Raw genomic sequence first — 13,477 nt, forward strand, 5'->3', positions numbered from 1 at the left:
TTTCTGGTGTACAGCATAATAGTTCAGTCATACATGTACATACATAGATTCATTTTCATATTTGGACCAAATTCCTTGATGTCCTCCTAACGCTCGAAATCCAGAAGTGAACTATCATCCTAATTTTTTTTTTTTTGGCCTTTTAGTCATTTGCCACTTCAAAAACAAGCTGTGGTAAAATATACATAATATAAAATTTACCACCTTATTCAGTTTTAAGTGGCATTAAGTTCAGTGGCATTAAGTACATTCAAATTTGTACAACCATCCGCACCCTCCATCTCCAGAACTTCCTCAACTTCCCAAACAGAAACTCTGTCCCCAAGAAACACTCACTCCCCATCCCCTCCCCCAGCCCCTGGTCCCTACCATCCTACTTTCTGTCTCTAGGAATCTGACTCCTTTAGGGACCTCAGAGGCATGGAATCAGACAGATTTGTCCTTTTGTGACTGGTTTATTTCTCTGAGCATCATGTCTTCAAAGTTCAAGCACATGTCAGAATTGCCTTCCTTTTTAAGGCTGAATCACATTCCATTGTGTGGATGGACCACATTTTGTTCATCCGTCGTGTTGATGGACCCTTGGGCTGCTTCCACCTTTTGGCTATTGTGAATAGTGCCACTATGAACATGGGTGTCCCATCTTAACAATATTTTAATAACCATCTATTGGGCACTCATCCATGCTGGCAACAAACATGAGACACTTGACGTATGTGGGACAAGGCCCACCTGGCAAATGGGAGGCCAAGGCTCAGAGAGGCGGTCATGGCCCAGATCACACAGCAGAGCCGCAATCCATGCCGGAGTCTCTCCTGCCGCTAAGACCAGCCCTCCCACCTGGAGTGATTTTCTTTCTAGTCTCCCCTGAGGGACTAAAATGCTCAACCCAAGGCTGGCCTCTCAGGCATACACACTTGACTCTCTATTTCCAAAGTCCGTGTGCCCCAGAGGACAGACAGAAATGTTCCTGGCTATGTGCACTTCTGTGTGCTCAGTTACTCCATCAACAAACGTTTGCTGAGCATTTACTATCTGCTCACTGCAGACCTGTGAGCTCCTGGTCTGGGGCTTGAGGGCCAGGCAGAAGCACAGCATCAACGCCATGTGTCTGTTATGTGCCAGCAGAGTCACATGTAGACCAGGACCACCTAAGCCAGTTGTCTAGCCGGTGCCGCCCCACCCCCACCCACCCAGTGTGTCTCTGTCTCTTGGGTCTGTATTCAGGGTGGGAGGAGGGCAGGGCCAGAGGGTCCCATCTGTGACCCCCAACCCCTGCCTTTTTCTGCCCTTCAGAAACAAGCTAATGATCTGGTGTCCACGCTTAAGAGGTGCACGCCCCACTACATCCGATGCATCAAACCCAACGAGACCAAGAGGCCCCGTGACTGGGAGGAGAGCAGGTGACCCCTCAACCCGGTCTCGCTACTCATGGGGCCAGTCCACACCATCCATCCTCCAGACTGACCCTCCCTCTGCAACCCTCCCAGGGCCATGTGACCCATGGAAAGGCTCACCCAGGCTGACCCCACGACCAGTGTGAAGCCCCTCAGGGCCCCAGGGCTACACCTAGCACTGGCCAAGACCTCCAGGGAGGACCCCAGACTCACTGTAGGATGCCCCAGGGGCTATCACAGTCCCCCTCATTCCCCAGACCCCAGGAAACACCCATAGAAGCGACCCTGGAACTGACCATGGAACAAACACAGATGCCTCCCCCGAACCCAGGCCCCCACCACACAGAACTAACTCCCAAGTGGACTCCTGAGACCAGGACTGAACCCCCCTCCTTAGATCCCAGAACTTACCCCTAAACTGCTCCCAGCATGAATCCAGACCCCGCCCCCCAACTCTTGGGACCGGTGAGCCGCCCCCCACCGCTGGACTCAGGCTGCCCTCCCTCCAGGGTCAAGCACCAGGTGGAGTACCTGGGCCTGAAAGAGAACATCAGGGTGCGCCGGGCCGGCTTCGCCTACCGCCGCCAGTTCTCCAAGTTCCTGCAGAGGTGAGGCGCCCCCGCCGCACACCCCCCCACCCCAGCCACCCACCACCCCGGGAGCCGCGCAAACCCTCCCTCACCCTCCGCCTCCAGGTACGCCATTCTGACCCCGGAGACGTGGCCGCACTGGCGTGGGGACGAGCGCCAGGGGGTCCAGCACTTGCTGCGGGCGGTCAACATGGAGCCAGACCAGTACCAGATGGGGAGCACCAAGGTCTTCATCAAGAACCCTGAGTCGGTAAGTGTGTGGCAGAGAGAGACAGACACCCGCTGCATTCCCCTGCATGGTCCTGCCTTTCAGCCCCCTGTGCAATCATGGGCACATTTCCTCGCCCCTCCAAGCCTCAGTCTTCCCATCTGGAAAGTGGGGAGAGTCATGGCCACCCTGCAGGATCGAAGGGTGGATTAGACAAAACAGGATGTCCGCAGCACAGTGCCTGGCGTGTAGTAGGTGCTCCAAAAAAAACTAAATTAGAGGGGAGAGTAATAGCTCAGTAGTAGAGTGCATAGTTAGCATGCACAAGGTCCTGGGTTCAATCCCCAGTGCCACCATTAAAAAAAAAAAGAAGCAAAGCAAAGAAAAAATAACTAAATTAGCTAGGCGGTCCTTGGTGGCCAGCAAGCAGGTGGAGAACCACCTGGCCACCTGCAGTGATGCCCAATGTCTTTTTGTTCCTTCCTGTCTTCTTTCTTTCCTCCATCCCTTTCATCTTTTTACCGTCTTCATTTCGTCCTTCGCCTTCCTCCTATCCTGTTTTCTCTCTCCCCTTTTCTTCTTTCAACCCTTCATTCATGAACACACTCAGTCCCTGAGCCCAAGACTCAGGTCAAAGTGGCAGTTTTCTTATTCCAAGACCTGCCTGGGGCCCTACATCAAAGACAAATCTCATTACACATCTTCCCAACACAGGGATAATCTCTCCGGCACTGTCATCAGCTCTCAGCCTTGTATCAAAAGGCTGGAGGTACCACCAACTTCATGCTGCCTCTGTCTTTAGAGGGAAAAGCAAACAAACAAAGAAACAATGACAAACAGGCTCTGGGGATCTAGCGTACAGCGGTGATTACAGTTAACAATACTGGGTTACGTACCTAACAGGTGCCAAGAGAGTAGATCTTCAGTGTTCGCAGCATGAGAAAGAAATGGTAATTATGTGATGGGATAGAGGGGTTAGCTAACCTACGGTGGTAATCATTTTGCAACATATATGTGGCAAAGTATAAGTGTATCCTGTACACTTGAAAGTTACACAATATAATGTCAGTGATGTCAATAAAGCTGGGAGGTGGGGGACTTTTTTTTAAAAGTAACAATGACAATAACAAAAAAAAATAATAGTAAGGCAAGGAAATCCCCCCGCGGGACTGTCTGGCCACCTGCCTCTCTATGAGGACTGGAAAACAGACAGGACGTGGCCATTTCCACTAGCTGTGCTGCTTCAAGGGGATCTCAGGTTCCCCAGCCAGGACCAAGCTGGCAGCACCGGGGAAAGGTGTGCTGGGGATGTGGGCCAGGCCCAGCCAGGTGCCCCACCACCTGCATAATCACAGCACCTGCTCTACAGCACCCCAGGGACTTTATGAAGACAACCAGGAGATTGTCACGATTCCCTTGATGTTACTGTAACTTACAGGTAATCTTCCTCTCGCCAAACAAACACGTAACACAGGTGGGTAGAGACTAGCAATTTCATAGCTATAGAAATAGTCTCTGTCTTGGGAGATCTGGATACTTCATCCCTCGAAATCACCTGCGTCTTTCTCCCAGAACTTTTCCCTACAGATGTGCTTTGCTCCAAGAAATCGAGACAGACTAGAATTGCCTTCAAAGTAGATACTGTTAGTGACAGAAACTCAGCACAAACCGAAATTGTCCCTGGCAAAAACTGCCCTGGAACAATTTAAGTGGCAACAGATTAAGAAAGAAAGGAGAAAGGGAGGGGAAGATGAAAATAAAAAAAGGAGAATGGGAGAGAGGGAGAGAAAGAAAGGGAATCCATCTTGCTGGTTACAGATTACAATATCTGACTCTGAAAGAAAGAGATAAAAGTTGACGTTAAAGAGAGGGGAAGGTATAGCTCAGTGGTAGAGTGCATGCTTAGCATGCACGAGGCCCTTAGCATGTATGAGGTCCTGGGTTCAATCCCCAGTATGTCCATTTAAAATAAATAAACCTAATTACCTCCCCCTGCAAAACAACAACAAAAAATTTTTAAGTTGATGCTGAAAAAAAAAAAAAGACCAAAAAAAGCTATCAATGGCTAAGACTATCGAAGATAAAAGCAAATTTTGACCAAAATGGGAGTCTGCACATTTTGGGGTAGGGAAGGTGGGCGAGCTGGCAGTAATGAAATTCACAATGGTAAAAGCTTGGTGGGAAATTTTTGTAAGTGGGGGAAAAAAAAAAAAAGACTGAAAACTTGCACAGGAAAAAAAAAAGAATGCTGAGAATAGTTTTAGCAAAATGAATACAGGAAAAACATGGAGACAGTTTAACTGTGCACTATCAAAAATGAATCAAAAGAATGAAACCACCCTAAGGAGTTGGAGCCTCTCTCCATGAAAAATGCACTTATGTTAGCTGTGGATTGTGTTCCTTGTGGACTCAAAATACCTTGACGGTTTTACACACCAATTGGCCTTCACTGCCCACTGTCCCAGGTGTGTTAGATTCCCAGGGCTGCTGTGACAAAGTACCACAAGGTGGACGGCTTAACCCAACAGAAATTTATCTTCTCACATTTCTGGAGGCTGGAAATCCAAAGGTGTCAGCAGGGCTGTGCTCCCTCTGAAGATTCCAGGGAAGAATTCTTTGCCTCTCCCTAATTTCTGGTGGTTGCCAGCCATCCTTGGTGTTGCTTAGTGTAGAGATGTTACCACCTCTACACCCTTGGTGGATAGTCTCTGCCTTGTCATCACATGGCTTTCTCCTCTGTGTGTCTAGATCCAACTTTCCCTCTTCTTATCAGGACATCAGTCATATTGGATTTAGGGCTCACCCTACTCCAGTATAACCTCATGGACACCAGATCACATCTGCAAAGACTCTCTTTCCAGATAAGGTCACATTCCCAGGTTCCCGCTGTGTGGACATGACTTTTGAAAGAACAGTATTCAACCCAGCATACCAGGCCAGTCTCAAGATTTGGGGCAGGTGTCATCCACCGTGAGCACACCCAGCACCTGCCCTCTGAAGCAGGAGATGCATTTAAAACTCTGAAGACAGGAAGATTCACCTCCCAAATGGAAAAGAAATCCTTTTTACTGGGCAGAAGAAATAACAAGGTTGGCGGACACCTGCCTTGGTGGACTGGCTCACCCCCAGTTCTGCACGGCTGCTCTCCCTTGATCCACACCCGCTGTACCCTCAGCAAACCACACCAAGCACTTCCGTGCCCTCCAGACACCCTATTAGGCATTACTGGAACATACTCTGCACACAGACCCACCAACCCACAGAGTCTGAGAAACGGTCTGAGAAACAAAAGAATATGTAAATACCACTCAGTTCCCTGAAACCTGTGAACACTGCAATGTTGTTTTTTCTTCCTGGTGAGAAGACTCCCTACTTTTTATGAACAGTTATAAACACTGACAACTTTAAAAATCCTCCAACATATATATTTTTTAAAGTATGTTTGTACCAAGTGTCTGCAGGATTCCTCTAGTCCTTGCAAGGAAGCCTGGGGTTTCTGGGAGAAATCAGTCACCTCAGTGGGCAAAGCGGCAGCCGAGCTTTCAGCAGTGATGTGATATCTGGGTATTTGAGAAATCCCTCTGGGAGAAGTACTAATTATTTTTCTAAATAGAACCTGATTTTATTTGCAATAATTTTCCCATCTTCACTGATTGACAATGCTGTCCCTTTCATCACTAAACTTCTGCTTGAATTATGCTGTTTCCCTGCCATCTACCCTGGTCCAGCTGGTCGTTCTATTTTTTGACCATCACTCTATTGTTTTTATTACAGTAGATTTGTAATATCTTCATACACCAATGAGTTCCTTTCCCTGATGTCGTCACTTGTTATTATTCCAAATGACTTGCTCTAATATAGTTTATTCTCTAAGTCCCCTGTGGGTGGAGACTCTTAAATCTCAAAAGCCTTTACTCTGCTTTCTGCAAAAGCTTCCCTCCCTGAGCTGCCATGTATGGTTGTGCAGGTTGTGGACTGCACAACTGCACGATCGCTGGTCACATCACAGTCCTATACAAGAGATTTTCATATTACAGTCCCATGTTGGTTTTCCAAAAGGCACACTGGTTCCCATTTCTAACATCTGAAACTGAAGGGTACCCCACATGGATGGTAATGGCATTGCTTAATCAGTGGGAGAAACTGTGATGTTATACCATTTCTGACAAGACAACACAGCTAGTAAGTGGCAGAGTTGGGATCTGAACCCAGCAGGACAAACCCACAGTTATAATTTAATCCAGAAGCTTGTGCCCTGTATGGGGAGGGACCCCTGGGTCGAGTCATTTGGAGGAAGAAAAAGAAATTTTGACCATCGTGTAAGAGCACGTGTGCAGGCATCTGTCAGCAAGAGCACATGGGAGGGGTGGGCTCGGGAAAGACTGGAGACTGTGGCCCCTGGGGAAACACCTGGATCCATTGCCCCTCCTTCTTGCCCAGCTCTTCCTTCTGGAGGAGATGCGAGAGCGCAAGTTTGACGGCTTTGCCCGCACCATCCAGAAGGCCTGGCGGCGCCACGTGGCGGTCCGGAAGTACCAGGAGATGCGGGAGGAAGGTGAGAGGCTGCAGGTGGGAGGCTCGGGGTGAGGGTGGGTGGGCCTGGAGGAACCAGGCCATGACCTCTGGCCAACCCTCCCCACCACTGCCCTGTGTCCCCACAGCTTCCAACATCCTGCTGAACAAGAAGGAGCGGAGACGGAACAGCATCAATAGGAACTTCGTTGGCGACTACCTGGGGCTGGAGGAGCGGCCAGAGCTGCGTCAGTTCCTGGGCAAGAGGGAGCGCGTGGACTTTGCTGACTCGGTCAACAAGTACGACCGCCGCTTCAAGGTGAGGCGCTAGCAGGTGGCCACATCCGGGACCCTGGCCCCAGCCTGACACCCCCACCAGAGGTACACCCTCACCTGGCCCAGACACACCTGCCTACGGGTATACTCTCAACTAATGTAGATACAGCTGTCCATCACATAGGTCCTTACGTAGCCCAGATACACCTGTCCATCAGATACAGCATCACCTGGCTAGACACCTCTGTCCACAATTACATACTCAGCTTGTTCAGGAGCTCTGACCTCAGGGCCACCCTTATTTATCTGAGACACACCTATCCATTAAGGACATCCTCACCAAGTCTAGATAGACCTGTCCATTAGACACATAGTCAGCTGGCTCAGATACACCTGTGCACAGGTACACTCTCACCTGGCCTGAGTCCAGCAGGTATACCTTCGCCTATCCTGTATCTGTTCACTGCCCAAACACCCCCTTCTAGCCAGTATACCCTCATTTAACCTCCTGTTTCTTATATCAAGTAACCACTCATCTACCTTCACATGAAGGGACCCTCACCTGACCTGTCCTTCACCTGGCCTGCCAGCATCACCCCTCTGCCTGGGGTTGCTCTCCTGCAGACAGGCTGCCCATGCCCAGGGCTCCTGCCACCAGCCTCTCTGGTCTTGCATCCTCATAGCCCATCAAGAGGGACTTGATCCTGACGCCCAAGTGTGTGTATGTGATCGGGCGGGAGAAGGTGAAGAAGGGACCCGAGAAGGGCCAGGTGCGTGAGGTCCTGAAGAAGAAGCTGGAGATCCAGGCCCTGCGGGGAGTTTCCCTCAGGTGAGGGCCTCACTTGCCCCGCAGTCACCCCTCGGCAGCCCCCTTCATCCTCAGCTGCCCTCCTGTTCCCCCACCTATAACCCTGAACGTCCTACCTGCTGGTACGCCTGTAACCTTCTCTTGGCCCTAAGTGCCGCTTTCACCTGCCCCTGCACTCCTGATCCCTATTTGCCAACAGCACCTGTCCCCTCACCTGGCCCTTCTCTATTACCACCTTCCCCAGCTCCTTGCCATCTCTCCCGTTTTCCCCCACCTGTCACCCTTCACTTGCCCCTTACCTGACCCTCCCCTGTGGCATCTCACATGTCAGCCTTTCCGCCAGCCTCACCTGTCCCTCTCACCCACCTTTCCTCCGCCCCTCTCCCAGCACGCGGCAGGACGACTTCTTCATCCTCCAAGAAGACGCGGCCGATAGCTTCCTAGAAAGTGTCTTCAAGACCGAGTTCGTCAGCCTCCTGTGCAAGCGCTTTGAGGAGGTGGTGCGGAGGCCCCTGCCCCTCACCTTCAGCGACACGTACGACCCCCAGCTCTCTTCCCATCCTCGGGCTGGGCATGGCACAGCACACCCTCTCCCACCTCACGGACCAGACGAAATACGCCTGTGCCCCGCCCCCTCCCATCCCTGCTCGGCAAGGATGGGATCCAGAGGTGACCCCGGATTGGGGGAGTGGGGACCCCCTCAGCCTCCTCCTCTCCTCACAGACTACAGTTCCGGGTGAAGAAGGAGGGCTGGGGCGGAGGTAGCACGCGCAGCGTCACTTTCTCCCGTGGCTCCGGCGACGCAGCGGTGCTCAAGGCTAGTGGCCGGGCCCTCGTGGTCAGCGTAGGTGATGGACTGCCCAAAAGCTCCAGTGAGTCTGCGCAGAACCGGGGGGGCAGAGCCAAACAGGCGGTGGGGAAAAGGCGGGCCCCGTAGAGGGCGGGGCCAGCGGTGGGGGCCAATCAAGGTTGTGGGGGCGGAGCCAGTGAGGCTGGCCTAGAGAGGGTGAGGGCCATGGAGGGGTGAATCTAGAGAGACAAAGTGCGGACGCACGATGAAGAGGGCTGGGCTAGCGAGGTGACCAATGAGGGGGCGAGAAATATGGAGGGGGTGGCCAGGGAGCCAACCTGTGAGCCTGTTAATGAATAGGGAGAGCTCTGGAGTGGGTGGGCCTAGGGAGCCACTGAGAGGTGGGTCCTTGAGGGGCGGGGCCAATCACTGGGCGGAACCAGTGTTCCAGTAACTAAGCGGGCGGTCTTGATGGGAGAGCCAGTGAGCCTGGGGGCGGCACCCGTGGTGGAGCCGCAGAGTGGACTGGACTTGTGAGCGGGGCGAAGAACCTAGTCTGGTCACCACTCAAATCCCTATATCCTTTCCCCCTTCCCTTTCAGAGCCTACACGGAAGGGAATGGCCCAGGGAAAACCTCGAAGGTCGACCCCTACGCGGGCAGCTCCCGGGCCTCCCCGAGGTGAAGAGACTCTCCCCACTAAATGTCTTCCTTGCCTCTTGTGGACTCCAAGGCCTAAGCCAGATCCTGTCATCGAGATCTAATAAGCAGAGCTGACCACTCTCTTATGTCCAGAACTCTCCATAGCTCCCCTTCTGCCACAGAATAAAGGCTAAGTTTAGTTGGTATTCAAAGCCCTCCAGAATCTGACCCCAGCTAACCACTGACCTCTTCTCTCCTCCCATCTTCCACTCCTGTCATGCAAGCTACATCTTCCTTTGCCAACTTAGCAAATCTGTTTTTATCTCCAGGGCTTTGCTTGGGCTGTTTGCTCTGCCTATCTCCCAAATTTCTACTCCACTTGAGCTCCTATTCATCCTCCAAGACCCACTCACAAAAGCCCACCTACGGAAGAGGGTGGGGGAAAATCTTACCCCTGCAGAGCTTCCCTCTAGGCCTCCTAACCTCGGGGTCTCTCCCTCCAGGCCAGTGCTTGCCATCCTGGGTTGAGAGTAGCTGCCTCTCAGACAGGGAACTTGGAGCCAAGTCTTCCCCAAATCCTCCTAACATCACCCTGACAAATGCCCCTATTCTTGCTCTCATCGCAGGCCTGGACCGCAACGGGGTGCCTCCCTCTGCCAGAGGGGGCCACCTGCCTCTAGAGATCACATCTGGAGGGGGCTCCCAGCGGCCACCACGGGGCCCTCCATCCTCAGCCCTGGGGGCCAGCAGACGCCCACGGGCACGGCCCCCCTCGGAGCACAACACAGAATTCCTCAATGTGCCTGACCAGGGCGTGGCTGGGTAGGTGGTGTGAGAGGACAGCCCCAGGAGCTGGGGGAGTGTCTGGGGCTGTGACGAGTGCCCCCTTGTGCCCACAGCATGCAGAGGAAGCGCAGCGTGGGGCAGCGACCTGTTCCCGGCGTGGGCCGACCCAAGCCCCAGCCACGGACACATGGCCCGAGGTGCCGGGCACTGTACCAGTACGTGGGGCAAGATGTGGACGAGCTGAGCTTCAACGTGAATGAGGTCATCGAGATCCTCATGGAAGGTATGTGTGCCAGGGCAGAAATGGGAAGAGTCAGAACCCTGACACAGCCAGGGAGCCCTCCATTACCACACGCCCTTCCCAAGAAGAGGGGTGACCGGCTAGCTCCCAGCCACTGCCAGAGATATCCTCTTCTGGGCCAGTAGCTGCACAGGCAAAAGGCCTTGGGTCTGGAGGTCACCTCCTAAGCCGCTCTGGGAGCTGGGCCTCACTGCCTCACCCAGTACCCCAGCCTCCTTTTTCTCATCTGTCAAGCACAGGACTGAGAGCAGAACATACCTTGTGAGTAGGAAGTGGGCCGTGTCTGGATGGCCCAGTTTACTTCCTGTCTTAGCCCCTGGGTGGCCCGGAGAGGGGCCTGGGACTCAACAGTGCCCTCTGCAGGTGGGCGGGGGAGCCCCGTAGAGGTCATTCCTGGGCCCACCACAGGCATTATGGGAAGGGACCTCTAGGAAGAGATGGATGAGGGAGGAGCATCAGTGAATAGTCTAGAAAATGACAGAGAGTGAGCCAGGAGCAATGCAAACCCACATGTTGCTCCCTCCCTTCCTGCCATCTCTCTTCAGCCTCTGCCTTAGGCCAGGCCAGTGGAGACACAGAGCCAGCATGAAGGCTTTCTCCAGGGCAGGCTGGGTGCTGTCTCACTCTGTTTTCTCTCCCGCAGATTCCTCGGGCTGGTGGAAAGGCCGGCTGCACGGCCAGGAGGGCCTCTTCCCAGGAAACTATGTGGAGAAGATCTGAGCTGGATGGGGCTCAGATCTGCCTGCCCTCCCGCTATCTGCCAGGCCCTGCAATGGGGTCTTGCTTGCCTTGGCTATGCTGGCCAGAGGTCCAGTCCTGGGGCCTCCAGCGCAGCCTAGCCCACACCCTGGGTCTAGGGGTCACCACTGTAGCCACCCCCAGGGCCCTGGCCACCCAATCCTCTGTCATACCCATCTCCTCCTGTGCCAAACAGGGCTAAGAGCAGAACCTACCTCCCAGCTGCCTTGTGAACACAAAATGAGTTGTGTCCAGTAGGCAAATTACCGGGCACAGTCAGGGGGACCTTGACAAGTGTGACTTCCCTCCTTCTCTCATCACGGAGGCAATAAATATTTGCCGGGTGAAAACATGAATTAACTGAGTGCCAACAAGGACTACCTCCTCACAGCCCTGTGAGGTAGGAGCCATGAATGTCCCATTTTACAGATGAAAAAATGGACCCAGAGAGCTTTAGTCACTCACCTGAGATTCTACAGAGCCAAGCCTTAAGCTCATTTATCCTCCTGTCCCTCACAAAGCTTGAGTTTGTCTCACCTGCCAGGTTCCAGAAGCTGCATGCCAGCTTTCCTGCAGAAAATGTTCCAGTGGGTCCCATCAGCTTTGAATCTATACCCCCAAAACCCATCTGGGAACCAACTGGACCCCATGGAAGGAGGCAGGTCCCACATGGCCTCCCACAATCCACTTGGGCTACCCCTGGACCCTGTCCCTCACCCTCTGTTTGTATGGAGCCAGATTGGTGGGGTCAGAGAAGGGACAGGGGCTGGACCAGGGGAGGGGGAGGCAGAGAGATTGTGGGGTTTTCTGGAGGAGCCAAGAAGGATGCAAAGGGTCAGTCCCACCAGATCTTGATGGCAAATACCACCCACTGTGATGGGAGGACTTCAGGCAGGGGACTGGAGGATGGGAGATGCTGTATCAAAGAAAGACTGGTCTGCAGAATCTTCTGCAGGATCTACACCTTGTCTCTTCTGCACCTACTTTGGGAAGCTGAGTGTGGCTGGAAAAAAAATAAAATCCCGATTTTGCAACTGGGTCTCAGCAGCCTTTTAATTAGCCAGTCATTCTACAAAAGCATTTAACCAGTCCCTTGAATGTCCTTGGTTCCCTCCATCTCTGATTTTTGTCCCTCCACTGCCCAACCACCACTGAGCATTGCTCTCTGCAAGACTTAAGTTTCGAGGACAGACTGGGCAAGGACTGTGGGAGCCACAACCTCATCAGCCGGGCATTTCCTGGTGCTACAGGGGGATGAGGGCCTCTGTCTCCCTTCTCTACCCTAGAACTCACCATGCAGGCTGCCCCCCACTCCTGGTACTTTGGGGTACAGCTCTGTGGCCCCACCGGCATGGCTGCACCCTATTTGCAAGAAATAGGGCCTTCCCGGCAGGACAAATGGCTGAGGTTCGGGCGGGGCACTGGGGATGAAGAAGGGAGTGGGTTTGACATATTCTAACAGCATCTTCAGACTGCAAACCTCAGTCACCTTGGCCCCACCCACTAGGCAACATCCTGTTGACTCTTTTACAAAATTTCTTAAGTCCAGGCCCTCCTCTCCCTTTCTCGGTTCCCTGTCCTTTCTGAGACCTCACCCCACCCTTCCCCAGGTTGCACCAGCCTCCCCTGTGCACACACACACACACACACACACATGCGCGCGCGCCTCCACCTTGCATCAAAATGATATGGTTTTTTAAATTAATGAGTTCTTAACCATATTAATGATAATCAAAAGAGAACAGTTTTTCAATTCCAGCAGCCCTTAAGTGTGAAAAATCTGCCTTCCCCTCACTCAACAATTCCTGTCCCCCTCCCCAGTATGTTAATGTCTCCTTCTAACGGTAAACTTTGCATATAAAAGCAGGCTGGTACATAGATAGAAATACATTGCATATAAAGTCTATCCTTGCTGAGAACTCAACACCTCTTGAATGGTTAAATAATCTTTTATAGAGATCTGAGGTCAAAGATCCACTTTACAGTCCCCACAATAATCCGCCCTCCAAACAAACACCGGTGATCAGATGGTGTACCTCCTCCTGCCAAAAATTCAGTGGCTAGAATAGAAACCACGCTCCTCTCTTTCCACGGTTCCCAAGGCTCCTGCATAAGCTTCCTTGCACCATGTTCACTTTCTGACCTCCACACCCTGCCTCCACTCTGCTCCAGTAATGTGCTGATCATCTCACTGTTTCTTGAAAAAGACAAGCTGTCCCTCTCCAACTCAGGCCACTTGCACCAGCTATCCACTCTTCCCAGAGCACTCTGGCCCCCTGAACTTCCATTGGCTCACTCCTTCCTGACCATCAGACCACAGCTCAGAAGTCACTCACAGACTCACAGAGAAACTTCCCTGACCAATCACCACCACATCCTTCTGTTTGTCTGTTTGTTTTCCTTTGTAACACTTAATATAACATAAGATCG

The 13,477-nt window shown here is 52.4% G+C and overlaps 1 protein-coding gene across 1 annotated transcript in view; it reads left to right on the plus strand.

The window, feature by feature from the left end:
• The window catches only part of MYO1F (myosin IF), a 31,105-nt gene extending 19,024 nt beyond the window's left edge, over positions 1-12,081 (plus strand). The window contains exons 17-28 of the mRNA XM_074350846.1: positions 1,297-1,403; positions 1,907-2,005; positions 2,093-2,237; positions 6,636-6,750; positions 6,857-7,026; positions 7,667-7,812; positions 8,180-8,326; positions 8,515-8,663; positions 9,184-9,261; positions 9,849-10,044; positions 10,122-10,291; positions 10,953-12,081. Of these exons, the coding sequence (XP_074206947.1) occupies positions 1,297-1,403; positions 1,907-2,005; positions 2,093-2,237; positions 6,636-6,750; positions 6,857-7,026; positions 7,667-7,812; positions 8,180-8,326; positions 8,515-8,663; positions 9,184-9,261; positions 9,849-10,044; positions 10,122-10,291; positions 10,953-11,029 (1,599 nt within the window). The 3' untranslated portion in view covers positions 11,030-12,081. The remainder of the gene's footprint in view (positions 1-1,296; positions 1,404-1,906; positions 2,006-2,092; positions 2,238-6,635; positions 6,751-6,856; positions 7,027-7,666; positions 7,813-8,179; positions 8,327-8,514; positions 8,664-9,183; positions 9,262-9,848; positions 10,045-10,121; positions 10,292-10,952) is intronic.
• The last annotated feature ends 1,396 nt before the right edge of the window (positions 12,082-13,477 follow it).

The sequence above is a fragment of the Camelus bactrianus genome, chromosome 22, assembly GCF_048773025.1.
Source record: "Camelus bactrianus isolate YW-2024 breed Bactrian camel chromosome 22, ASM4877302v1, whole genome shotgun sequence".
In the NCBI taxonomy this organism is placed as follows: domain Eukaryota; kingdom Metazoa; phylum Chordata; class Mammalia; order Artiodactyla; family Camelidae; genus Camelus; species Camelus bactrianus.